Source organism: Scleropages formosus, chromosome 6, assembly GCF_900964775.1.
Source record: "Scleropages formosus chromosome 6, fSclFor1.1, whole genome shotgun sequence".
NCBI lineage: Eukaryota > Metazoa > Chordata > Actinopteri > Osteoglossiformes > Osteoglossidae > Scleropages > Scleropages formosus.
Window position 1 is genome coordinate 21,447,497 of NC_041811.1, and position 27,351 is coordinate 21,474,847.

General features: G+C 41.6%; 3 protein-coding genes across 8 annotated transcripts; all 3 read left to right on the forward strand.

The window, feature by feature from the left end:
• Positions 1 to 327: 327 nt before the first annotated feature.
• LOC108925045 (cytochrome b ascorbate-dependent protein 3-like) lies at positions 328 to 2,687 on the forward strand. Its single transcript, XM_018736752.1, has 5 exons — positions 328 to 514; positions 607 to 815; positions 1,166 to 1,320; positions 2,129 to 2,279; positions 2,534 to 2,687. Exons 1-5 carry the CDS (start codon positions 328 to 330, stop codon positions 2,555 to 2,557), a joined length of 726 nt encoding a protein of 241 aa, XP_018592268.1. The 3' UTR covers positions 2,558 to 2,687.
• A 2,804-nt stretch (positions 2,688 to 5,491) lies between these two features.
• LOC108925026 (uncharacterized) lies at positions 5,492 to 12,045 on the forward strand. Of its 2 annotated transcripts, none has more exons than XM_018736726.1 (8): positions 5,492 to 5,619; positions 6,248 to 6,446; positions 7,605 to 7,795; positions 8,118 to 8,291; positions 8,481 to 8,636; positions 9,156 to 9,293; positions 10,459 to 10,551; positions 10,913 to 12,045. In XM_018736726.1, exons 1-8 carry the CDS (start codon positions 5,605 to 5,607, stop codon positions 11,324 to 11,326), a joined length of 1,380 nt encoding a protein of 459 aa, XP_018592242.1. In that variant the 5' UTR covers positions 5,492 to 5,604; the 3' UTR covers positions 11,327 to 12,045. The 2 variants fall into 2 exon arrangements, with proteins under 2 accessions (XP_018592242.1, XP_018592244.1); XM_018736728.1 differs by lacking the exon at positions 5,492 to 5,619 and adding an exon at positions 5,649 to 5,834.
• Positions 12,046 to 14,749: 2,704 nt separating this feature from the next.
• mzt2b (mitotic spindle organizing protein 2B) lies at positions 14,750 to 22,534 on the forward strand. Of its 5 annotated transcripts, none has more exons than XM_018736661.1 (5): positions 14,750 to 14,888; positions 15,730 to 15,920; positions 18,569 to 18,720; positions 19,892 to 20,029; positions 21,455 to 22,534. In XM_018736661.1, the coding sequence occupies exons 2-5, from the start codon at positions 15,736 to 15,738 to the stop codon at positions 21,604 to 21,606; spliced, it is 627 nt and encodes a 208-aa protein (XP_018592177.1). In that variant the 5' UTR covers positions 14,750 to 14,888; positions 15,730 to 15,735; the 3' UTR covers positions 21,607 to 22,534. The 5 variants fall into 5 exon arrangements, with proteins under 5 accessions (XP_018592177.1, XP_018592178.1, XP_018592180.1 ...); XM_018736662.1 differs by having other exon boundaries at positions 14,750 to 14,844; XM_018736663.1 differs by lacking the exon at positions 14,750 to 14,888 and adding an exon at positions 14,903 to 15,016.
• Positions 22,535 to 27,351: the final 4,817 nt, after the last annotated feature.

A 27,351-nucleotide genomic window follows, 5' to 3' on the forward strand; every position in this document is an offset into this window, starting at 1 on the left:
TATTAGAGGACAGCTGATAGCATAGTAGTTAGAGCCGCTGCCTATGGTTGGAGTCTCACTTCCAGCTGTTGTACTCCTGAGCAAGGTACTGACCATAAAATTGCTCCAGGAAAATTACCCTGCTGTATAAATGAGTAAATAACTGTAGGTAGATTAACATTATGAGTTGCTTTGTGTTAGCAAATTGAAGAAACATTAATATGGATACATGCTGTATGACCACAAGTCTAACATTTTTTCTAAAAGGCTTATTACCTTCTCAGCCACCTGAAGAAGAATAGTACTTGTCTTTTCTTCCCCACCTTCTCTTCCATAGAGTAACAAAAGATGAGATCACCAGTTTATTTCTACACATCCTTCCTTCTCTGCCTGGTCCTGGGGATCATTTGTGTGATCTTTGTGTGCTACTGGAACACGAGGTGGCGTGGGGGTTTTGCATGGGATGGCTCGGGCCTGCAGTTCAACTGGCACCCAGTCCTCATGGTCACAGGGATGGTGGTGCTGTATGGATATGGTGAGCATGGGGCCGAGAAGTTGGCGCACGTTGGGTGCTATGCAAAGAAGTCTTCAGATTCCAGCGACAGTCTCTTTCTTTCTGTGTTGTAGCTATAGTCCTTTACCGTATTCCCTTGGCCTGGGGGTGGAACAAGCAGCCTTGGAAGCTCCTGCATGCAGGTCTGCTGCTGCTGGCATTGCTTTTGTCAGTCCTGGGGCTCTGTGCTGTCTTTAACTTCCACAATACCCTCAGCATCGCCCATCTGTACTCTCTACACAGCTGGCTGGGCATCTCCACAGCAGCTCTCTTCACCTGTCAGGTACAGTGGACATGATGGCCATCATGGCATCAATACAGTGGTGTTTCCTCTTTGTAATGAACTTGGATTTATTAACTAATTACTCGAGTTCAGAGTTTAGGTGTAGGTAAAGCTTCAAACTCTACATGCTCATAGCATTAGCCACTTTTTTTTAAAAAAATGAAAGCGTTTGATCTATGGACAGCATGCACAACCTCTATAAGCATGCATATATGCTCACATGCAAAACATCTGCAGGTCATACAATGCTCTTTCCGTATTGTAGGACTTTGCAATGATGTCTGTGACAGTGATTTTACTTTAAAGAATCAGGACCTATCTATGTGTTTGATTTATGCTTTTCTCCACAGTGGGTGCTGGGACTGGTTGCGTTCATTTTCCCTTGCAGTCCAGTATTCTTCCGTAAACTGTTGAAGCCTATTCACATATGGATGGGAAGCATCATCTTCATCCTAAGCATTGCATCATGCATCTCTGGCATCAATGAAAAACTCTTCCTTGTTCTGTAAGGGTCTCATTCACTCATTCCTTAGCAAAAAGTTTTGCAGCTAACAAAAAGCTTTTCAAATACAGCTTTCACTTCACTGTCAAATAAAACATAGCCAATGTGTTACAACAAACATACGCACACACACACATTTTCGGAACCGCTTGTCCCAGTTGGGGTCGCGAGGAGCCGGAGCCTAACCCAGCAACACAGGGCAAAAAGTTGGAGGGGGAGGGGACACACCCAGGACGGGACGCCAGTCCGTCCCAAGGCATCCCAAGCGGGACTCGAACCCCAGACCCACCAGAGAGCAGGAGCCTGGTCCAACTCACTACGCCCCCCTACAACAAACATATTACATTTATTTGTTTAGCTGGTGGGAGGGGTGGTAACACACAGAAGGCTTGACTGGGTCCTGCTCTCTGGTGGGTCTGGGGTTTGAGTCCCCGTTGGGGTGCCTTGTGATGGACTGGTCTCCCATCCTAGGTGTGTCCCCTCCCCCTCCAGCCCTGCACCCTGTGTTGCCGGGTTAGGCTCTGGCTCACCGTAATCCTGCTTGGGACAAGTGGTTTCAGACTGTGTGTGTGTTTAGCTGGTATTTTTTTTTTCCATCTTTCAGTGTTTGAAATGCTCACAATTATTTATCTATTTATATAACTAAGTACATTTTACTGGAACAGTTTATAGTACCTTGATCAAGAATACTGTATTAGGAGGTAGAATTCAAACCTGGGTCCATTTAGTAGAAGGAAGCAGCTCTAATCCCTATCCCACCCATACTTGCCCTTTGTCTTTGTACCATCTGAACTACTGATTGTTTGTCCAGTGATCGCAACTCCACCCAGAGGTACTCAGCACTGCCCCCAGAAGCTGTTCATGCCAACTCCCTGGGAGTTCTCATTGTGGGGTTTGGACTGGTCGTCCTAAACATCTTGTCCAGACAAACATGTGAATGGTCAGAGCCAGGCCATTTAGAGGTTAGTGCTGCTGTGAGTATAAAAGCAACAATGTGAAATATATGGTCTGAGACAAAAGCCCTAGTGTTACATATGTCTGTTTTTGCACTAAGATGGGGACTCCTAAGGTGAAATGCTTTTATCGCTTCAGTTCATATCCAAATGCCATGCAGGGAAACATTTGTCAGCTGCTGGCAGGCAGCCCCATGCAATCTGGCTAAACAATGCTTTCAGAAGTGTTTTGCTTTGACATGGACATTCAGTTTCATTTTTAGCCACTACTTCATGAAGAGAGTTGAAGACAGAACCCATCCAGATCCCAGATGTATTCTGACCAGGGAGAGCCACACAGCATAAAGAACCTTGCAACCAAAAGTTTCCTTCTGCAGCTCTCTGAATGGTATCTTGTTCTAGCAAACTCCAGTTAGACTGCCGAACATAAATGACATCAATGTAATTTTCAAACTGTAAAAATAGGCATCTGCTATATAAACAATGTAAAACATTGAATGCTACTCTTTGCATTGCTGATATTTTCACTATTGGCATGAAAATATTTTTTTTTTTCAGTATACTAGATAAGTCCCTTTTTTATGCCATAGGAAAATAGGAATTTTCCCACATTAACCTCCTGTGGTATTATGACACAGAACTGAGAGACATCTAGAGTGTGTTATTATGCTCTCCCAAAATTCCTTAACCCAGTTGAAAAATAACATCAGCGCATAAAACTGCTACGGATGCGAAATGCATGTATTTATCAAAAATCTCTTGCAGTTAGTATTTTTGGGAATGTAGCTGAAAACCTTTTTGTCCACAGGTACAACAGAGACTTGATGTTTCATATATTATTTTATAATCTCTTTTTTTGTAATGTCACCTATTTACATTATTTCATACAATACACTGAATGGTGATTATGAATTGAATTTGTTGGTTTTGTTCAGAGTACTAGGGGGTGTGGTGGTGCAGTGGGTTGGACCACAGTCCTGCTCTCTGGTGGGGCTGGGGTTCGAGTCCCGCTTGGGGTGCTTTGCGACGGACTGGCGTCCCGTCCTGGGTGTGTTCCCTCCCCCTCACGCCCTGTGTTACCGGGTAGGCTCCGGTTCCCCGCGACCCTGTATGGGACAAGCGGTTCTGAAAATGTGTGTGTGTGTGTGTGTGTGTGTGTGTGTGTGTGTGTGTGTGTGTGTTCAGAGTAACAACAATGCTCCTCCTCCTTTGGTGTATTGCGTTATTCTTAAACATATCTGATATACTGTATATGTTATTCAGAAAATGTTTACTGAAGGGAGAGTAGCTCATAGTTTTATTCGACATTAATGTTGAACAATAAAAAAATTACAATTCACATAATTATTCAAAAAAATCGTATTCATTATTAATCGCATGTCTCTGTATAGGTTTTTTAAGTTTATCTCAGACAGGCTTGAAAGACAGTAATAAAGAATACACTGCTAAACATCTCTCTGAATATGAAAATATATGAAGATTTCAAAATGTTTCCAGCTGTTGCATAGCATAAGAGAATGGGAAAAAGAACCTATATATATAAAAAAAAAAAAAAATTCAAGCCTGTATTCCCTTAAATGCCACAACCCCAGGTTCATTTCCAGTTTAAATGTTGTAAAAAACTGTGTCATTACAGACATACAGCAAAAAGACTAAAATGCATTTCACTATGCCAGCTGTTTAATTACACAAGTTGCATGGGATTACTGGCTCCAGGTACCACAGCTGTCTGCCCAGAGAACATAGAGTGCAGACAGACCCAATCTTAGGGTTAACAAATGTTACTGGTGCTGGACAACAATGAATTACAGTACAAAATAGAAAATAAGATCAAGAAAAAAAACCATCAGTTATTGTTGTCTTATTATTTTATCTTTTCATTGGTAAATCAAATGATAATATAATAACATTACACTTAGTTTGAGAACACAGACAGCCCTCTCTTCTCTTACTGAATTGAAGAAGTGGAATGTGCTGCACTTTATTCATTTAGCTGATGCTTTGAAGTGACTTACATTATTAAGGTACCTACAATTATTTATCCATTTATACAGCTGGGTAATTTTACTGGAGCAATTTAGGGTAAGTACCTTGCTCAAGGGTGTTACAGCTAGAAGTGATACTCAGGTCAACAACCTTTGGGTGCAAAGGCAGCAGCTGCAACCACTATGCTACCAGTTACCCCTTTTGAGGAAAAGAGGTGCTTAGAACAACAAGGACAGTAGTTACCTGGAATACAATACAAAGATGTTATTATTGTTGTTGTTCTATTTAATTTTCACCATACAAAAATACTTCAGTTTTTTTTTTTTTAATATTCCATCAGGATGGAGTGCAATGGTGCAGCAGGTTTGGCCAGGTCCTGCTCTCTGGTGGGTTTAGGGTTCAAGTCCTGCTTGGGGTGCTTTGCGACGGACTAGTGTCTCGCCCTGGGTGTGTCCCCTCCCTCTCCAGCCTTATGCCCTGTGTTGCCGGGTTAGGCTCCGGTTCACCGTGACCGTGCTCAGGACAAGAGGTTTCAGACAATGTGTGTGTGTGTATTTCATCAAGGACGTCTCAGATTTTATTTATAAGATAATACTTTATTATCACTGCAGGGAAGGTCACACACATTAGCTCAACATGACACATAACAACAGACGTAATACTTTACAAAGTGCCCAATAACAAAATCAACATTTAAAAGTTGCAGAGAGAAGGTAGATTAAAGCAGCGTAACGAGAGTTCTCATCTTGGTGAGATGGGAAGTTCAATGTGAACAATGAATTCCTCGAAAGTAAAAAGTCCTTCACTGTTTTATAATTTGGTCACCAATAAAATGATATCAGAGCACTTTTCTTAGATTTTTTTTTAAATACAAGGCAGCTATATTATTCCAGATGAAACAGGAGAGAAGTTGCGCTTTTAATGTCAAGAGCAGGACAGAAGCACCTGGTTTATGGAAGGCTGGTCATTTAAATGGGATTCTTGCCAAAAGACAGATGACGACTGGTGTTTGAAGTAATACTTTATCCTGACAAATGCATCTCATATGTACGTCGCCGCCTTTGGAAAAATAATCTACTCAATGAATCAATGCAAACGTAAACGTACTTATAACAACAGTTCTCCTTCCTTTTAAACTGTCACTTAGTTTCGTTTTGACGACGTACGACGCCAGTTTCGTAAACACGCAGAACTCGTGACGTAGGCACGCGAGACCGGAAGTTGTGCAGGTCCCGATGACGAAAACACAGGGTACCCTCCTGGAGGGCGATATGCAGCGCTTGATAAAACTAAGAAAAAGCCGATAGATTCCACCTTTTGGGTTCTGCTGCGACGTTTTTCTACAGAAATGGCGGCTTTTATTGTAAGTGTCAGTTTGTAGTAATAAACAAGCGCTGTTGAAATGCGCATTAAGGACTGATATAGCTGAAACATGCTGGCCAGGCCTTGTGTTTACATTCACATTGAACTTGAAGTAGCTGGAGCTCAAATAGCTATTAGCAGGTAATAGCAATAGCGGTAGGAAGCTATTGGGAGAGAAGGTATCCCATAATATCTGTACGCTTTTAGGCGTGTCCAGTAAGTATATTAATACAACTTACTTTACCTTTTGAGAATAATAAATAACTTTTCTGAAAAAATTACGAGAAATCAGTAAAAATGTCATTGTAAACACATTTTTTACCACTTCTTCACGTGTGCCACTTCCACTAGTACTTGTAGGTTTTATCCATTGACCAGGGTATGCATTTGCCAAACATCAGAGCTTTTGAGGGAACCTGGTGACTAGTCTGGAGACTTTGTTTGTCTGTGCACTGTGAGACTGTAAATAATCTACAAGTCACGTGACACCTCCAGTGTGTTCCCTGTGTTGATTGCGCAGTAAATGGTATTTTTATAGGGGTGCATGTATCGGATAGAGAGTTACTAATTCAAATTCAGGTATCAGACGATAGTATCTGCTGGTTAATTGTTGTTCTCCTTTTAATAAGGCACATCCCTCAGTGAGGATCAAAGGAACTGAGCAAATCTACGGCCCGGTACTGTGCCAGGATGACAAGTGTTCTGCCAGGGCCAAGGGCAGCCACATGCACTGCCCCTTCTGCAGTGTCACAGAAGCATACCAGGACCCTGTCATTCTACAGGCCCATTACCGAGTCAAACATGTGGACAAGGGTATTGACTTTGCAGGTATCTCTAAGTTGTCTCCTAGCCCCACTGCCCACATACAGGACTGCCTGAAAGAATATGATCCCCTGATGCATTTCTGTACATGTTAAATGTACTTTGAAATTCATTAAATCAAGGTCAGGCCTTAATTTTCTAAATGAAAGGGTTTGCATCCACTGAACCTAAATATATTGGAACACAATAACAAGATCTTAATGAAACCTCTGAATACTTTGGTTTGGGAGATTTAAGTGTTTTTAAGTGTTAAGTTATATGAACTGGATTCTTCATGCATATTTTTCAAATGTATCGGAAAGAGTAATTATAAACCATAACTAGAACGCCACCATTTACTGTAATCTGCAGGAATTGTTATGTAGTGGTATTCATGGGAGGGTTACCAGTAGGAACCATTTCCTCCCAAAACAACATTTTGTTGTTTTCATTTCACCTCGATAATCCTATAGGCTTTTTAAAAGATTAATGTGTGGAATGGAACTAAAAAAAACCACTTATTTTTCTGTGACCATAATTGCCTTTTCTCAGATGTTAGGTGTGATGCAGGCACCACGGTTTTGGGGCCGCCTTTCTGCCTATGGAATTGGATGGCTTTCCATGAATTCAGAATAATAAGGAAAATATTGCAGAATGTTCAACCTGCTTATGACTTCCCATTCAACTAACATGGGTGTTTGAACATGATAATCCTAATAATGGAATAGGTAAAAGAATAGATTAAGAGAAATAAACTTCATGTTTTGGAATGATATTTAAAATCAGTAGAAATGTAATGCCAAGACATGGAGTAAGCTTGTTCATGTAAAACAGACTACAAATCTGGAGCGGCTGAAGCAGTTCCATAATGGAACAGTAATGGATATGAGTCCCTCAAACAGGATAAATAATTTCTGAAAATGTTTTGTTACAGTCATTACTAATGAAATGATTTGTTGACTTTGTAAATGATGAAAACATATTTTATGAGTGTAACTGGTTATCCTGATTAAAACTGGGTTTCAGATAAAGATAAGCATTATTCAACTAACATGAGGAGATAAAGATGCTATATGAAACCTTTAACACCATATAGTATAACATATTACATGTAGGTTTGTTGATCTCTTGTCAGTTGCTGTAGTAAAGGTTGCATCAATGTTTTTTCCTCTTTTATTACTGTAGGCTTGAAAATACTACGATGCTGCAATCACTGTGAGATTGTTGGTACCATAAAAGGTGAAAAGAAGTTCAAAGGAGCCCACTGGCATTGCTACAGGTGCAGAAATGGTTTCAATCGACGAGATGAGGCCATCAAGCATTACAAAACCCACTTTCGCAATCCACACACCACATTTCAAATCCAGGTCACACAGGTGTGTTAATTTCAGCATTGTCTTTGTCAACTAAATTTAGATAAACAGTGAGTTTTTATTTTTTGGAGAGTAAATATGTCAATACTAAGAGAAACAAAACCTTCACTACTAAATGTCTGAAGTATTGTCCATATCAGGTGGAACTGAAATTGTACACGTTGTGATATATTGTTACAAGGTTCTTTAGTGTAGCAGGCTTGCTTTTAAAAATTTGGTTTTATGTCTTTCAATATTAATCTTTATTAATGATCATCATACAGCATGAAAATGTGTAATTTATTGTCACTGATGTGGAATCCTAATTCATGTGTTTAAATTTTAGGAAGTGAACAACAGGCAGTACTATGAACAAAGTGCAGAAGCTCATCCAAAAGCTTATGGTGGCCTTGCCGTTGGTACCGTTAATGGAGATGGCTGCACCCTTGGCTCTATGCTGGCTCAAACTGTCATCAACACATCAACAAGTGCCGAAACTCTGCTCACCCAGGCGCCAAAGGTACACTGTGGCCCAAAAGTCGAAGCAAAATTAACCTTGAGCATTTGTTGAGCATTGTAAGTCATGCCTTTCTTTTCGGTAGATTTTGTGATCGTAATACAACATATTTAATTCATTGGTCTGCATCAATTGTTTTTTTTGTTTTCATTAAGCTGCTGTACTAATGACCTGTAATTTGTGTGGTTGAAGGACAGCAGTGTGAGTAACGGAATTCTTGTGGCTGCTGAGGAGACAGTGGGCCCTTCCCAGCAAGCTTCAGGCCAGGAGACACTAGTGCTCGTGAACCCTGATGGGGAGAGTGGCAGTCTTGTTTTTGAAGAAACATCCAGCATCATTACTGAGCAGGTACTTGAGTGCTGAGAAACCTGAATTATTTACGTCACTTTGGAAAAAAGCATCTGCTAAAGGAATAAATGTAAATGTAAATTTACAGTATTGGTAAAGTTTGTCAGCATTCTCACAAATAACTCCCTGTTGCACAGTTCAACAGTTAAGACAATCTGTTGACAGGTTGGGGTGTGTCAGGTCTAAGTAATAACCATATGTTGAGGTAATCCTTGTCATTCATTTTACATTTATTCATTTAACAGATGCTTTTCTCCAAAATGATGTGCATCTTATACAAAAAATGTTTCAGCAGCATCAAGGAGAAATACAAAACATTTGGGTGGCTAATCATGATTTATAAGTTTGTTACTCTACTAGATCCCCTTGTGTTTCCTCTTAAATATGGAATTACTTTGGATAATTTGTCACTTTCATTTCCATCTCACTTTATAAAGCAGGAGCACTTTCTGGTGCTAAAGTTTAACTAACACTTGACTTCTTGCTGCGGAATGCTCACTGCTTCTCTTTGTATTGCAGACTGGGGAGAGCCTGGACCAGAGCCTCCTCCTAGAGAAGCAATTACTTGAACTTCATCAGCAGAACCAGGCACTACAGCAGGAGAAGGACCTCATGGAGAAGAAGCTACAGGCTGAAATCCAGCAACTTAAAGACCATGTAGGCATTTTTGCTTGGTGGTCTAGCTGGAGGGTGTTTGGCTGCTGTTAAAAGTGAGGTGAAATCACACGTAGTGATATAATCATAATTTATATGTATATGATGTACCCATTACATGGTGAAAAGAAAGAGTTCTGATGTTTCAGAGCCAACAGGATTAATTTATTGTACAAGACACATTTCCGTGAGCAAAATATGCCGAAGTACAGTCCATCCTCGGAGCAACGGACTATTTGGGGGGTAGTGTCGGTTGCTGTGAAAATCCGTTGTTCCCGAAGTTTCATTATTTTTGTATATAATACATGTACTGTATGTATGTGTATGTATATATGAATATATATACACACACATAATCACATGCATCTATATACATGCAAATATGAAACTTAAATAAATATGTATGTGTGCACATCCTGAAATACACACACACACACACACATTTTCAGAACCGCTTGTCCCATACGGGGTCACGGGGAACCGGAGCCAACCCGGTAACATAGGGCGTAAGGCCAGAGGGGGAGGGGACACACCCAGGACGGGACGCCAGTCCGTCGCAAGGCACCCCAAGCGGGACTCGAACCCCAGACCCACTGGAGAGCAGGACTGCGGTCCAACCCACTGCGCCACCACACCCCCCTCCATCCTGAAATAAAGCAAGTTAAATAAAACATTTTGAAAACACAAAGGATAATGAGTGCTGCAAAACGTGCGAATGAGAGCATGCTTTGTAAACTTTGTGAGAGGAAGGCATTGAGCCTAGGTCATATGCTAGGCTTGTTTTGACTAACGTACGTATAATGTCAGCTGTAATAGGTCTACACGCATGGCTCTTCTAAACACACTTTTGCAAATGTTTGTGCGTACACACAGGTGTGTGCTTATTTTCATTTGTATGTTTTGTATCTATTCACACATTTAAAAAAATTGTTTTAATTTTTCTGTGTTTTTTTCTTTTAATCTTTTTATTTTTTTCCATTTACTGTATTTTTCATTATTTTTTCCACAAATTAAAAAAAAAGTTTTTGTTTTTTTTTTTCTTTCCAGGTGTCCGTTGTTTCTGAAATCTGTAGTTCTGGTGTCCGTTGTTCACGTGGACTGTATTATGTAAATGTATGCATAAAAGTTTCTTATGTCTTTGATGTTGGATCTGTTTTCCTGCCCCCAGATGGCCAGTCTGGTACAGGCTAATGTAAAGATGTTTGAGGAGCTACAACTCTACAAAAATGCAGAAGGAAGTGAACAGAAGATCAATAAGCTTGTGAGTTGTGCTTTATTTGGATGAGGGAACCTGCAAGTTTTGTAAGTCCTGAGTTTACATGAAGATGGCCTAACTTAAACATGGCAATGGGCAACAGTTTGGTGATTAAAAAGTCAGTTTTGCGTGCTCTTCGGTTGTGAAGCTAGAGCCCATTGTGTCATATTCTATTTTTTCTACTTCTATTTACATAGAATATAATGAATGAGACAAGAAATACTTTGATAAAATTGCATCTATATACAGTTGAAGAATTTAGCGTTTCTCTGATTTTCATATTTTACTTGCATGACTGAATTTTCAGCAGTGCTTCAGCATCCTCTATTGATACTGAGTGGGTAATAGGGACTTGTTTTATTTAAAGGTAGAGAGTCTGGAAGCCCAACATCATCAATTACTACAGACCCAGTTGGCCACCCTGAAAAAAGAGATTTTACAGCAGCACAGTGGGCTCACCGTTAACGGGCAAACAGGGCCATTGCATCTCCGCCTTCCCGTAGAATCCGACACAGATGCAGAAGCAAGCGCCATGGGCATCTCCTTCCTGAGCGAGGAGCAGGCACCCGGGGAAGAGGGGCCCGGTCTGACAGGGATTGAAATTGTGGAGGTGCAGCTCCATACTGAACAGGCTAAGACGGCAGCCAGTGCAACAACTACCGACCCCATTTGCCCTGTCAAGGTGCTCCAGGAACAGCAGGGGGCAACATTACCAGAAAAACGTGCATGTGAAGAAGTACCCGAAGGGGGAAACAGGAACAAAGTGCAGCGTACCACCTAATGCTAAGGGATTGTTCAGCCATCTTTTTCTTTGTCTCTCTGAGCGTTCTGTTCATAAAGGTGCACAAGGGTTGTCACGACATTGCAAAAAAGTTGTGCTGGGTCAGGAGGAAATATACTACTGAATCACTCCAGACTCCTGCACATGACTGTTATGGCCCACCCCACTTTTCACTGTACAAACTGCTCCCTTGCAGAGCGGTGCTCACTGGACTGTTTTTATACCTATTAGGTCTAGTTTTGTAAGCATCATGGTTCACACTGGATTAAAGACATTGCCTGGACCAGCACTAAACTATTTATGTAATGTTATTTAAATTGTAATAATTCTAAGGATGTTACTCATCTAAAATATTTGCCTTATTCTTTTCCTGTTGTCTTAATTATATTGTAAAGCATTAGTCTCACTGAACCCTGAATGATCCTCACTAATACAGTTTAACTGTAACTATTTTAAAATAGTGTTTTAATTTAGATCATGTAGTAAGAAAATTAAAAAGGCTTGAAAAGCCACTGACCCTCAATCTAAGAATCTGAAAATGAATGTGGTCATTGAAGACATGTAAGTTTAAGAAAGAGTCATTGTGACACAATGCACTTGTACACAGCCCATTGAAAGAAAATAAGGGGAAAATATTCAGTTCAATACAGTGTTTGTTTAAAGGGTATGGAGCAGGGTATCTTAAGTTATGTGTGGTATATATAAGAATTTTTCATTTCTTTTCCACAAGGCCTTTATTAACAAGCAAAGAACATTCATGGTTGCTGTCAAGTATCCCCAAGCTTTAAGAAATATATTGTTAAAATCTGTAATGATATCGACTGCAGGCAAACTAGCATTTATTCTGTTTATTAATGAATGAATTATAAAAGTAGATGCTTTTACAGTAGTGTTGTAACTTCACACACACACACACATTTTCTGAACCGCTTGTCCCATATAGGGTTGCAGGGAGCCGGAGCCTACCCGGCAACACAGAGCGTAAGGCCAGAGGGGACACACCCAGGACGGGACGCCAGTTCGCTGCAAGGCACCCCCAAGCGGGACTCGAACCCCAGACCCACTGGAGAGCAGGACCCGGTCCAACCCACTGCGCCACCGCGCCCCCCTGTTGTAACATCAGCAAATATTTAATTTTTCTATGACTTTTCACTTGGTTTTAGACATTTACACACTAACACTGCTTTTATAAACACTACTCTGAAATCAAAGTAGCTGTCCAAAAAAGAGACCTTATGAACCAAAATACAAACACTGTTCACTTGTTTTACACAAAGATCGCATGTAATGGTAACTTTTTGTAAAACAAAGCATACAAGAACCTCATTAAGCAAAAGTCTCATTGATAAAAATCATACTTTCACATATAAAAAAACTGACATTTGTAACCAGGAGCTCAGGCCTCCTGGTGAAAGCAATCAAATGCTTTACTTTGCTCACAAATCAGAAATCAGCATGTATATAAAGGGTTACGAGTAATGCTTTAGAGGGGGGTGTGGTGGCATGGTGGGTTTGGCCTGCTCTCTGGTGGGTCTGGGGCTCGAGTCATTGAACCCCAATCAATGCCTTGCAATGGACTGGTGTTCCATCCTGGGTGTGTCCCCTCCCCCTCTAGCCTTACGCCCTGTGTTGCCAGGTTAGGCTCTGGTTTGTCGCAACCCCGCTCGGGACAAGCAGTTTCAGACTCTGTGTGTTTGTGTGTCTGTGAGTAATACTTTACTTGACTGAAATGGATTCAAGAAATGAGGCAGAGGAGGAGGAAGTACAAATAACTCATATGAGATCTGCGCTGCTTTGATGGACCATATACTCGTCCGTGATTTGAGGAATAGAAGGATGCTGAGCAGGCGGTCAGACCAAATACTTCATTGTAGCCTCGATTAAGAACTGAAAATCGGTAAGTAACATTTCCTATACATGTACTGTATCCTCCAGAACATATCTGTAAATATAGTGCGGCACACCTGGTCTGAGAGAGGGGGAGGTGAAGAAGTGGGCAGAGAAATGCCCGCTAGGTTCTGGTAGACAACAACTCTTTACCCTAAACAAGAAACTGCTACTGTCAACAGGGTTCTCTTAGGCAAATACAGAGAGAAATCAATGAAGACAACATTGTATTCACAGAACTGACCAGGCCAGTTTGACAACCGTTGTCTGTATCCTCCAAAGCTGCACAATGCAGATGAAACAAGCTACAGCAGATGTATATTTATTGCACGTTCTGCATCTTTTACTGTTCTCTTTTTCATATAGACTGTTGTAAACCATTGTTTCATACTGTAACTACACTTGAACCTTGTGGAGGTATATCAGGGATGGACACGGTACACGCAAGCTTACTTACCCTGCTTTTTGACCAAGAAGGAAGCATTGCATGTGGTGTTGGTGGAAGCAGAGGTACAACTTGGGTCAACTTGAATCACTGGCTTTTGTGTGAATAAATAAATGAAATGTTGAGCGCTTCCTCGCTGCGTAAGACCTGAGGAGGCCGGCCAGTGGTGACAGACGAATCCCTTGCTGACACAGGATGATGTCCATCTGCCACGATGAACGAGGCGTCCCATTCTGAGCTGGGGATCCAAGATGCTATTTAGCAACATAATCATTATTACTTGTTACACTGGCTTACAATTGTTACTTTCTAGAATGCCAAGGAGGGGTGGGAAACCACTGGCCTGTGGACCCCCAGAGGTTTTTTCTCACTCAACCTTCAGTTGGGAGTTTTTGTTCCTTTCCCTGGTGGCCAGTAAGCATACTTATAGCTCTATAAAAAGTACTGCATTATGGTAGCCATTAGTCGACTGTCTTCTTTGTTTGTATCTGTTTTTCTTGCCTTATGCCCGTGTTAAAGCACACTGTGCGTGACTGTGTCACTGCGTGAGAAGAGCGCTCTATAAAATAAATTGAATTGAATCAATTTGAAAATGTGTAAAAAAAAAAAAAAAAAATGTATCTGAACTGTCGGTCTGTTGTTGCCTTTTCTAAGTTTTGCTGCAACTTTACAATAAGTAAATTACAGTATTTTCCAAACGATTTAAAATGCTATATTATAAAGTCAACAATTACATCCATGATTTTAGAGTATTGTAACTTACTGTATCAGTTCAGGTAAAAAAAAAAAAAAAGTACCTCGATCACTGCGGCAGGAGTGGGATTTGAACTTGAGTGAAGACCACTAAAATAGGTTGTTTTAGAAAGCTAGGTGTGATTCCACTATTTATTCTGTACTTTAACGAAGTGGGTGGCAATGTGAATTTTCTTGCTGGGCATGATTTGTACGCTGAAGGAGAAGTGGAAAAGCGCATGATGTAGGGGGCGAGCGGGAGGAATTTTGACACATTTGGCTCCCCGTAGCTGCGGACTTTTCTAGGTGCGATGTACAACAGTTCAGCTTAGTTTGAATGTAGGAGTTTGTTTTGATAGACATAGGGATGCTGTGTCATAATACAGAGGAATAACTTTAAATAATTTTACCTTGTGTATATATGAGTCTTCAGAGACCCGTACTCATTGTGTAGGTACGTTGAAATCGTTGGGTTCGACGATAGATAGATACACTCTCGTAAGTCTACCGCCGCCGGCTGTAGCTACTCTGCTCTGCTGTGCACTCGTCTCCTGTCTTGTCCTTCCTTCCTTGCTTCAGGCTTAGGTGCCTAGCTGACAATTTTAACAAAAGAAGATATTATTGCTGTGAGTAAATGCTAACAAAAGTGAATTGCTGCATATCATTGAATTATTTATTTCCGTGTTGTAACAGCACCTGTGGCTCTGCTCTGCTCTACTATCCTGGACCTGGATAGTAGTAGAAACGCGTCCGCAATGAATGTAAAATAAACCGTAATACCGCATATCTTTCATCATCATCATGCGCCATGGTGTGTTTTTCATGGTTTTTACGTGGCTCGCACGGTTTTAGGGGACAAGTGAAGAGCATGATGATTTGAGTCTGTGTGTCTCTCTGGAGCAGTTATTAAAAACTGTGAGTGTGACTGTTCCAACGCAGCGTTTTATCTGACGCTCGACAAACGCCGGCAGGGTAAAACACAGGTTTACGAGAAGAGCTACATGTCAAACATGGTATTGTTAAGAACAGTTTCTTTCATACCGTTATGATAGCATATTTACATATATGTACACCTAAGGTGATTAAGACTAGATTATGGTTTTGTTTTATTCAAAAAGGTGTTTTGAGAGCCTTTGTGAATACTAGAAGGGATTTAGCAGTTCTGAGGGAGAGGGGGAATTCATTTTATCACATTTAGCCACTGCATTTGTTACTACTTCCGGTTTCCAGTTGGCAAACATTGAGCTAACCCAGTGGTATTCATATATTCCCCAGAAAACTGTGCTTTCCCTTTAGTTTTGTTCCCTTCCTCCTTTTACTCTACTGTTTCACATTTCAGTGAAACATGGCTCACCCCCAGCAGTCCACGGCGATGCCCTCAGGCGCAGAGTCCCCTGCCCTGGGGGTCACTGTAAGTGGCAGTGTCCAGAAGTATGCTATCAAGAAGAAAAAGGTCCTTAACGCAGAGGAGAGCGAGTTGTTTGAGTTGACGCAGGCGGCCGGTATCACCATTGATCAGGAGGTCTTCAAGTGAGTCAGGCCCTCAATTTCATCAACACACCATTTTGGCTTGTTACACTATTATATGATGTGATACGTTTGGGGGCCTTTCTTATGAGGGTACACAAGATTTTTTTTTTTTTTTTTTTTTTTTTTTTTTTTTTGTACTCCCAAGAAATAATCTTCATAAATGTTGCTAAAATGGGGTATAAAACATGTTCAGATTCACACAATTTTCTTTGCACAAGATTAGAGAGGTGCAAAGGACCCTGACTTTTGACCTTAGGGTAGGTGATGGTGGTGGTTACCTGTTGTTTTAGTTTCATGCAATCCTGACAAACACATAATAGACAGTACAAAGACACATCCAGTCCACCCTGTATACATGATTCCTAACAACACAATTCCCACCCCTGGTGTTTAAAGCAGTCTTTCATTGCAAAAACATGGAACAAACATTAATGGGAGCAATTTAATAAAATTACAGAGCACAAATTCATTTAACTGTTTCCAGAAACTTAATTATGCTTAGAATAAGCCAATATGGGAGGATAACATGCTGTCATGACACTTTAAACCTTTCATAACCATTGAATAATGTCAGTCTATAATCACAGCTGAAACAAGCAATTTCATTGTAATTAAGTCCTTTATCTTATGTTTTTCACCAGAGCGACTTAGAATATTAAGTTAAAATTGATTACACGTTTATTCAGCTGATTATTTCTCATTATATCTATTCAGCATGAGTACCTTGCTAAAGGGTGCCACAGCAAGAGGTGGGATTTGAACCCAGGTCCTTTTAGTCCTTATAGACATAAACTCCAAACCTGTAACTGTTAACTCAGTTATCAACATTATTGTGTTCTTCACTGGAGCAGGGCTGAGGGCAGAATTGTATTTTATTCATCTTATTTACAAAAACTGACTGGTAAGGGATAAAATAACGGACTCAGCAAAGGGAAGGCCTGCTCGTCTGTGTCAGAGAGGTGCACTCTATAATTGTTGCACACTGTCCTACCGCCTGTGAGGGTTTAAATAAGGCATACTGAACACATTGTTGCTCCTTGTTCTTGGATTTGCGCTTTTGCAGTCATATCACAATCACACAAAATATCAGTATCCTTGCACTTGGTGCAAAGCCTCAATCTTGTGATCAAATAAAGTGAATTTATTGTCAAACTCTAACAGCATAGTGTCCGTGAGCTTTGCAGAGTCACAAAGTATTCTTGAGAAAGTTGCTTCTTTCTATCATAAAAATTTGTAAGGCAAATTATCACATTTCTGTGTGTCTCATGAAAATGACAAGCTAGAAATTTCTGTAATAAAAATTGCAAAATGTTTGGTGTTGACAGTGTTGTGCACAAAAATAACTTTGTTTTAGTACTTTGAATTTATTTTAGAGGATATTTTTCATTTCAGATTCCCCCGCTTCACTTAATAAGTAATATTTATTTGTGCAGGTGATTTCAGGAAACAAATTAAAGTTGTTTAGTGAAAGATGGGGTGTACTAAGCTTTTGTTTGCTCCAATAAACTGTCCAGGTTTAAATTACATAAATTCACAGTAGGAGGGGGACTTTGTATTAATTAGCAGGTAACATCGTGGTTAGAGCTATTGCCTTGCAGTTGGTTTGTATCTCATCTCCTGGTGTTGTACCCTTGAGAAAGATACTTAATCTGAGCTGCTCCAGTAGAAAAAATTCCCAGCTATATAAACAGGAAATAATAATAAATAGCTTAGAATTCTAGTGTAATGTAATTTGGTTGCCAACAAAATGTCAGCTGTATTAAATATGCAGCCCAGGAGGTACCAGTAAAATATATATATACATACACACACACACACACATTTTCGGAACCGCTTGTCCCATACGGGCTCACGGGGGAACCGGAGCCTACCCGGCAACACAGGGCGTAAGGCCGGAGGGGGAGGGGACACACCAAGGACAGGACGCCAGTCCGTCGCAAGGCACCCCAAGCGGGACTGAAACCCCAGACCCACCAGAGAGGAGGACCCGGTCCAACCCATTGCGCCACCACGGCCCCCTTAAAAAAATATATATATATATTTTATATATATATATATATATATATATATATCTCAAATCAGTAGAAAAGGTACACAATGTAGTAAATTGTGCAAGTGAAAAAGGTACAGACTGCACACAAAGCATACATTAAAAAGCTAAACAAAACATGCAGGACCACTATAGGATTGACATAAGTAAGCTGTATCTTTACTTTATTAAGCTCAATTTAGAAATATTTATTTTAATGGTACTTCCCAGGCTCTCTATTAAACATAAACTTGCTTTCCCCCCAGAATTTATTTGCCCACCCTGTGAATGAGCTATGTTGTAAAATCAATGTGAGATGAAATTCAGCACTAAGTTTTTATTGGTCAACACTGAATTGTTGTTGGTGGTACTGCATCAGAAACTGACTGACTGTGGCTGGTGGAATCAACAGGACGTTATGGCTTGCAGTAATAGTAACTTCATCAATTTTAAGGAGAAAATGTTGAACATGAAAAATTTGAAATTAATGACAAGAGGTTGTCAGCAATGTCATAAATGCTTTTTTCTTTACAAATGTACTCTTGTGAAAGTAAAAAGTATCAGTGCCAAATTTTTTTTGCCCACCTCTGATCAAAATGTCTTTTTTTTGATGCCCTAGGATCATTGTGGATCTGTTGAAGATGAATGTTGCACCATTAGCTGTCTTCCAGACTCTGAAAGCAATGTGCGCAGGACAGCGGATCACAGAGACCTCGGCAGGGGATGCCTCCACGGCCATGCAGGCTTCTGCAGCCCCTCAAGAGCCCAGAGGTCAGCCTTAATTTATGTCTCTTAAAATTAGTATCAGGATCAGTATTGAAGACTAGAGGCAGCACCTCCAGGTCTGTCCTGTTACACTTGCAAGCTTTTAGGTAGAGCTGTTGCATAGTCGCATGCTCCTAACGCTGGCATAATTGTAATTGCTTTGCAGCTCTGTCACAGCAACCGTTTTTCCTGCTTAGTTAAGCATTTAAGGTGGCGAGGATAATGAATTATGTTGAAAACTTTGATGCATGCTACAAATTTAAAAGTTATCTGAGTGGTTTGTATGAAGGATTTCACTTTAATTCTGTTGTCTAGCATTTGCTGTCTAGCATTAGTCATCTATCTTAACATGAATAACTTTATCAAACTGTAGAACATGGTTTTATGAATTTTACAATTCAGGAGTTATTTTTTGATTCCAGTCTGAAAGTTAAACTCTAATCTGAGTTGTAAAAACATGTTGTTCTTAACATTGACTAAAGAGGTATGGAAAAGATTATAGTTTAAATATTTGTTTTTTGTTTTGCAACTATTTTATGGCTTGGGGTGTTCAACTGAAAAGAGCTTTGCCTGCTTAAGCTAAAGTTTTGTTCACTTTCTATTAAAGCTTTGAATCCATTGCACCTCTGCTGTCTCTCCAAAGCTAAAAAAAAATTAATTTGCTTTTTTGGCAATATAGTGTGCTTTCCTCCAGTCTCCATTTCATTCTAAGTTGCTTAATTTTGCTGTGATGCAAACATGTTTGTTGAGAGAGCATGTTGACATTTTTATAGATCTTAAGTGACCGACCCCAGGTCTTGTGTTCTTGCAGGGTTTAAAAAAATTATTGAGGTCCTTAGTTGACACCTTCATGTTGCAATGAATTCATTTGTGTTATTCTTTTAATATATAGCTTAATTAAGTTTACTGGATTAAGAACTCCACTGGATCGGAACAACATACCCTGTGATGCACAAGGTTGGGAGCTACAAACTTCATGCTGTAGACTATTGTTTGTAGATCGAAATGCCGTATGTGCCATCTGTAACTCCAGCAATATTAAATCACTAGGGAAGTATCCAGTGGGAAAGCAATTTTTAAGACTGTATTACTCTGAGTGTGCTAATGTCCTCTATTTTTTTCTGTTTCTGTGTGGGTGTGTGTGCGTATTTACGTGTGATTCTTTCCTTTCCAAAAGTGGAAGACTCTGTTGTGTCTGGCAAGAGCAGTAAAATCCCTGCTCCTCTTCCCCCATCCTCGGGCTTGCGACCAGCGAGAGTAAACACAAAGATTGTGGTCTACAGCCCCACCGATGCTTGCTCACCTCTCTCTCAAGGTCCCCCTGGTTCCACTTTGTGTTTCCTCTCCCTTTGATGGTGGCCTTTATTAGTTTATTCGCTGGTGTTTGTATCGGTCCTCCATCACACCAGGAGCCAGGCATAGATCAGATCCTTGGTCTTTTAGCTTTTGTATATGTTACACTAGAATCTGGGCAAGTGCAGAGAGTTTAATTCTAGGTTACGCAATACGGTGAACTACTAGAGGTTGGGATATTGATAGGATCACTGTGTTTCATATTTTTCCAAGCCAGAACATTTTACTCCACAGACGTCAGTCATCACAGGTGTCAGTCTTAATGTGACACACTCTCAGAAATGACTATTTCATTAAAAAAAAAAAAAACTAAAGTTTCCCTGGTTTACTGGATTGGGTGTTAACGATAGTGTGGATCCAGGTGTGATCGGACTGTGTTTGTCACAAGTTGGTGCATTTCAGAGTTTCCATGTCAAAGGAAGTTGTTTGCCAGTCCTTTGATAGAGCCAACTGTGAACCTGCATTGGCAGTAACGTTGTTACTACTAGTCTATTCTTCTGACAAATTAGTATATTGATAGTGTTACATATAATAGCAGTTGATTCATCGGTGATAAACTAATAAGTTCCCACCTTTTCCTTCTAAGCTGTGTAGTGACTGTAGTAGTAGTCACCATCCATCCAAACTGTGTTGTGGACTGTTTTTCACTAAACCCCCCGCTTGCTCTATATATGCTTGTCTGTATATGTGTGTGAGTCAAATCCAGAAATCGCTTCATTCAACAGTGTGCTGCATTGGGCAGGCAGCATGGTTTTCTTTTGAATATTGTTTGTGTGCCTTTTCTTATACTTTTATAAGCAAAATCTTTATATATCAGCAGAATGCTTGAAAGCGTTAATTGAAAAAGGAAGTGAGAAGCGGGTATGTGTTTCTTCAGGCTCCAGATGTGACAGGGTTTTTGTATTGTTTACTTTTAATACCAAAGTAGTATAGCGCAATAGCACATTTACTTAAAGATGCTTTGCATGCCTCTTCCATGAGATTTCAGAATTGATCATCATTGCTGTCATGCAGTGCTATCTCCATAGTTTCCATTTGCTTTCATTCTCATCAAGCTTTTTCTTCCCTTGTTTGCATGAGTAATTGCCTGTTAAAACAAAAGTCAATCAGCATTCTTAAATAACCTTTGAGTTTTTTTTCTTTTGCTCTTAGATCTCCTGATTACAACAAAAAGCAGTTTAAAAGTAAAAAACATCTCAGATGTGTTGGGCTGTTTATTTTCAGCACAATATTTGTAGGTAACAATTTATGTGTGGCTTTTTCTGTAAACTTTTTTGCCTTTTGGGGTAGGGTTGTATATGACAGGGTCTGAAATCACAACTAAAGGACTAGTAGGTGATCTTGACACCCCTCCTGTTCTGTTTTCTCCATTTTGTGTTGGTACCAGTGCGCACCAAAACAAGCCAGAGCCATGGGGAGAAGGGTGGCCGGGATGGATCCAGCCAGCGTGTGCCACGTCAACCCAGTGCCTCCCGGGGACCCAAAAGTGGCAAGAGCTCCGGCAGCAGTAGCTCATCCTCACAGCTGACATCCAGCTAAGGGTCCCTCCTCACAAGTGCAGTGGGGTCCTTGTTTGTGGTGGTGCACTGCATATGCAGAACTCTTTATTCTGTTTTAGCCTGTGTGTGTGTGCAAGTTTTCACTCAAGTGAAGGTCTTGTTTTTATTATTTTCTTGGTTGAACTAATTCAGCATTCTCTTGCTAGAGTCCATATGGAATTTAAATAGGGCTAAAAACCTGAGTATGCGCTGCACCAGTGCCAGGACTCGGACTGGGAAGCATTTGTGTGTAAAAAAATTTTCTTTAACTCAGGGTTATAAAGAAGCCTGATGTAGTCAATTTTGAATACTGTTTTAGCAGCTTAACTTTAAATTCTCGTTGGTTGTTTTGCTCTTGTGACTTTTCATTCCCAAGACAGAATAACCATATAATACCCCTTACCTTTGTTCAGACTAGTTTAATTTACTACATGGCTGTTGATCTGTCTGTCAACAGTATGTCAGTGCTATAGTAGAAACAACTGTGATTAGTACTGTAGCACACTTAAAATCCAGCACATTTCGTGCTTCCAAGTCTTTTGTGAATGTGCTGGCAATGTTATCTTAACATGTGTATGTTTACGACTATCAGCGTGCCCAAATATTCAGATATCATAGTATGTGGCGTCTTTGAGGATGCAGCTGTACCTTCTCTGTTGTCTCTGCCTTCCATACATCATTGTTTCATTGTGAAAAGAAACAGTGCTTAAGTTTGATGCAGCAGATTATTGGGTCTTGTAAAGAATGGAGATTGCAAATGTGTACAACACCAACTGTGGTGTTCTCTGTAAAATTAATATTTTTGTACATATTTATTTTTTGTGCTGTGGTTTTAATGTTTGAGGGAGGCATACTGGAAAATTCCTCATCCCTTTACCTCAAAGTCTGTAAATGTAAAAGCTTTTTATATTAATGTTTGCAATAAATGTCTTGAGGTCTCAATTAGTCTTTGTTCCAGTTCTTAATATATGCTAAAGATGAAGTGATAAAAGAATGTTCCATATCTCAGAACACGTTTTGTTTTCCTCATTTTTTTTCTCTTCCTCTTCCTTCTCCTGGCATGGCTGTGACTGACTCTTACAAATGGTCTAACAATGGAGACAATGCAGATGACCCTCCCACCTGCTGCTCTGCCCCACAGAGCCCTCACTGGCTGTGGTTTTCTCATCTAATTACTGCAAATCCCAGCTAGTTCCCCACTGCTGCATTTTAATGGGAATGACATGCTCTTTGTCTTTCTCGTTCCCTTTTTTTACCTACCATAAGCTGCCCCCCCAAAGATACCATCCAGTGTCACACTTCTGCATACTCAATGATGTAAGCACTCACAGGTGTCATAAAGAGGGCAGCCAGTTTGAATCTCAGACAGGACCTTGCTCCGGTATTCTGTGATCAAAGACCAAAGGGACGTTAAGCGGGGCGCTTGAAGTGCAGGTCTTTGAGGAAAAATGGTGAATGAATGCTGTCAGTGTCTCTTTCTTCGCTCCATCCGAACCCAGAGCGCAGCATGTTACAATATCGATCACACTCGATTCACTGTAACACCACTGGTAAAATGTTCTGGGTGCTTCTTCGGAAAAAAATAAGTCCTGCTGTATAAATAGGTAAAATGCCATGGTGCTTTAGAGTCATCTCATGAGTAAATGAAGGTACAAAAACCCTTAGTATGTTTGTATATCAGAACTTTATACAAGACGCCTCTTATTTTGTTTTTCTGTGATAATTATGAGCCCTTTTGTTCAAAGATTCAAAATGAGTCACTGACATTTACCTGACACTTTTCTCCTAAGCACCTTATGAAGCTACCTATAATTATTAACCCATTTATACAGCTGGGAAATTTCACTTGAGCAATGTAGGGTAAGCATGTTGCTTAAGGATATTACATCTGGAGGTGGGATGTGAATCTGTGACCTTTGGCTCCAAAGACGCTAACCACTACACTGCCAGCCATCTCAATTATTGCTTTAAATAAATTTATGTAATACTTTGTTTGAATCTCTATTAAATACTTTAATGCAGTTTAAATTTATTGTATATTTAATACTGTTTAATGTTATACTGTCTGAGGAAAAAGCAGGTAAGGTACAGTAGCTTGTATTTTCCTATTGGCCCTTATTGTTCTGATTGTTTCATTCTCTTAACAAATGGCTTAAACAAGTTTGGTTAAGTTCCTTATTCCATGATGCTTTTATATACTTGAACCTGTTATTTCACCTGCCACCCAGAGCTACATGCCATTGAGAGTACAGCACTGCCAAGCCAATCACCATTACAATGCACATCTCTCTGGGATATCTGTTCAATGGATGTTTCATACACTGATGGGACTCCTCCTCTCTGTTTAGCTGGAACAGGAATTGTGATGTAAATTTCATGTTGGGGGATGTGTTTATAACCGCTGATCCATTCACTGATGTTTTGGCTGAGAGGACTCAATCAGGCCTCTGCTTGTGTGTGCCTGTGTGTCCTAAAGGGGAGAGGGATGAGGTGAATTGAGCAGTAATCCCTTCTGAAACTGGCACAGTGGGTCACACCAGTGCCTTATACCTCCTATTCTGTGTTGAGAGAAAGGTTCACATCTGGCTCAAGGCGAGTGCACTTTGCATGTTGCAATCCAAAGAGCTGTGTGTTCCCTCCCTCAATCAGAAAATCACACAAGTGGTTGCCATGAGTTGAGTTTGACTTGACGGCACCTACCCAACCCAACCCTACTCCATTCTGAGTGATAGCGTTATCACAGAGCCCAGCCAGTGCCACCACTTCTGGTTCTGTTTCATGTGGCAGTCTTTACTCTAGAACATTCTGTGTGATCGTGATGTAGTAGGAAATTAACTTTACGCAGTGGTTGGTTTCATAATGGAAGTGTGACAATGTTACCAGTGCCTGTTAATAGAGCATTAATAAAGAAGAGTTCAAGCACTGTCATTCTAACTCTTCATCTTTCCACAGTTATCTAAAGGTCCATGCATTATATTTAGCTAGAAAAAGCTAGATTGACACCATATAAACTCCTGAGGGATTGAGACACCATGTGTGTATAGGTTTTCAAAATATTACAAGCAGGAATTCCATTCTACGGAATAAAATACCTGTTGTAGAGGTAAAATGACCATGTAGTTGGCAAACATGTTATATGAATGTATATATTTTTTATGTGTATATATTTTATTAAGCAGAGGCACGGTGGCGCAGTGGGTTGGACTGGGTCCTGCTCTCCGGTGGGTCTGGGGTTTGAGTCCCGCTTGGGGTGCCTTGCGGCGGACTGGCGTCCCGCCCTGGGTGGGTCCCCTCCCCCTCCGGCCTTACGCCCTGTGTTACCGGGTAGGCTCCGGTTCCCTGTGACCCTGTTTGGGACAAGCGGTTCCGAAAGTGTGTGTGTGTGTGTGTTTGTGTGTGTGTATTTTATTACTCTGTTGTAGCAGCTTTTTGTTATCCTGGACCAAGTAACATAGTAGCATTGTGCCTCCATCTTCCATCCATCCATCTTATGTCCCGCTTATCCTAAAAGGGTCGCGGTGGCAGCAGGGAGAGCAGAGAGACCCAGCTGCCCCTGTCCCCTGCCCCTGCACTTCCTCCAGCTCAACCTGGGGGATCCCCAGCTGTTCCCAGGCCAGCTGTGAGATATAATCCCTCCAGCGGGTCCTGGGCCGACCTCGGGGCCTCGTCCCAGTTGGCTGTGCCCGGTGTACCTCCAAAGGGAGATGCCCGAACCACCTCAACTGGCTCCTCTCAATGTGAAGGAGTAGCGGCTCTACTCTGAGCTCCTCCCAGATGTCCAAACTCCTCACCCTGTCACGGAAAGTGAGTCCCAGCACCCTGCGGAGAAAACTCATTTCGGCCACTTGTATCCACGATCTTATTCTTTCGGTCATCACCCAGAGTTGATGAGCATAGGTGAGGGTAAGGACATAGATCGACCGGTAAATGGAGAGCTTCGCCTTATGGCTTAGCTCCCCCTTCACCACTACAGACCGGTACAGCGACCGCATTACTGCTGCCGCTGCTCCCAGCCTGTGGCCGATCTCATGCTCCCTTCTTCCCTCACTCGTGAACAAGACACCGAGATACTTGAACTCCTCCACCTGGGGCAAAAATTCTCCCCTTACCTGGAGGGGGCATACCATCAAGGCACAACCTTGGCGGAGTCCAACACCCACACTGAACAGGCCTGACTTAATGCCGAGTATGCGGACACAGCTTTCGCTCCCTATGTACAAGGACCGAATGGCCCGCAGTAGTGACCCCGGTACCCCATACTCCCGAAGCACCTCCCACAGAATTTCCCGGGGAACATGGTCATAGGCCTTCTCCAAGTCCACAAAACACATGTAGATTGGATTAACAAATTCCCATGCCCCTTCAATGATCTGTGAGAGGGTAAAAAGCTGGTCCACTGTTCCACGGCCAGGGAGGAATCCGCATTGTTCCTCTTCAATCTGAGGTTCACCTATTGGCTGGAGCTTCCTCTCCAGCACCCCGGCATAGACTTTCCCAGGGAGGCTGAGAAGTGTGATGCCCTGAGAGTTGGCACACACTCTCCGGTCCCCTTTCTTAAAGATAGGAATCACCACCCCAGCTTGTCAATCCAAGGGTACTGTCCTCGAGGTCCATGCAACATTGCAGAGGCATGTCAACCATGACAGCCCTGCAACATCCAAGGCCTTAAGCATTTCCAGGCGGATCTCAACCACCCCTGGTGCTTTGCCACTGTGGAGCTTACCAACTATCTCAGTGACTTCCACCAGGGAAATGGACTCTGACAGCCCGAAAGCCTCTGGCCCTGACTCCTGTAAGGGAGGCATATCACTCGGGTTTAAGAGTTCTTCAAAGTGCTCCTTCCACCTCCCGACAATGTCCTCATCAGAAGTCAGAGTTTCTCCACTCCTGCGAAACACAGCCTGAGCGAAACTCCTCCAACCCCTTCTGAGCTGCCGGATGGTTCTCCAGAACCTCTTTGAAGCCGACCGATAGTCGTTTTCCATGGCCTCTCCAAACTCCTCCCATCCCCGGGCTTTTGCTTCTGCAACCGCAGCCGCTGCTGCCTTTTTCGCCTGCCGGTACCTGTCTGCTAAGTCAGGAGTCCCCAGAGCCAACCAGGCCCTAAAGGCCTCCTTCTTCAGCTTGACGGCTTCCCTCACCACCGGTGTCCACCAGCGGGTTCTCAGGTTGCCACCCTGGCTTGCACCAACAAGCTTTTGGCCACAGCTGTGCCTGGCTGCTTCCACAATGGAGGTTTTGAACAGGGTCCATTCAGACTCCATGTCCCCTACCTCCACCGGGACATGGGAGAAGCTCTCCCAGAGGTGTGAGTTAAATTCATTCCGGACAGGGTCCTTTGACAGTTGTTCCCAGCACACTCTCATTAACCGTCTGGGCCTACTGGGTCTGTCCATCAGTTTTACCTGCCATCTGATCCAACTCACCACCAGATGGTGATCAGTTGACAGCTCAGCACCTCTCTTCACCCGAGTGTCCAGAACATGTGGCCTCAAATCAGAAGAGACGACTACAAAGTCGATCATTGATCTTTGGCCCAAGGAGCTCTGGTACCAAGTACACTTACGAGCATCCTTGTGTTCGAACATGGTGTTTGTTATGGACAAACCATGACTTGCACAGAAGTCCAATAACATCTCACCATTCAGGTTCAGATCGGGCAGGCCGTTCTTTCCAATCACCCCCCGCCAGATTTCCCAGTCATTGCCAATGTGAGCATTGAAGTCCTCCAGCAGGACAATGGAGT

What these genes read in the sequence shown, in the direction of transcription:
- LOC108925026 (XM_018736726.1), top strand. An exon ending in CCAGCATCATTACTGAGCAG is followed by an intron (nt 8,637 to 9,155) that starts GTACTTGAGTGC and finishes TTTGTATTGCAG; the next exon opens with ACTGGGGAGAGCCTGGACCA. An exon ending in AACAGAAGATCAATAAGCTT is followed by an intron (nt 10,552 to 10,912) that starts GTGAGTTGTGCT and finishes TTTTATTTAAAG; the next exon opens with GTAGAGAGTCTGGAAGCCCA.
- mzt2b (XM_018736661.1), top strand. Translation starts at nt 15,736, where the DNA reads ATGGCTCACCCCCAGCAGTCCACGGCGATGCCCTCAGGCGCAGAGTCC. An exon ending in ATTGATCAGGAGGTCTTCAA is followed by an intron (nt 15,921 to 18,568) that starts GTGAGTCAGGCC and finishes TTGATGCCCTAG; the next exon opens with GATCATTGTGGATCTGTTGA. An exon ending in AGCCCCTCAAGAGCCCAGAG is followed by an intron (nt 18,721 to 19,891) that starts GTCAGCCTTAAT and finishes CCTTTCCAAAAG; the next exon opens with TGGAAGACTCTGTTGTGTCT.
- LOC108925045 (XM_018736752.1), top strand. Translation starts at nt 328, where the DNA reads ATGAGATCACCAGTTTATTTCTACACATCCTTCCTTCTCTGCCTGGTC. An exon ending in GGTGGTGCTGTATGGATATG is followed by an intron (nt 515 to 606) that starts GTGAGCATGGGG and finishes TCTGTGTTGTAG; the next exon opens with CTATAGTCCTTTACCGTATT. An exon ending in CAGCTCTCTTCACCTGTCAG is followed by an intron (nt 816 to 1,165) that starts GTACAGTGGACA and finishes TTTTCTCCACAG; the next exon opens with TGGGTGCTGGGACTGGTTGC.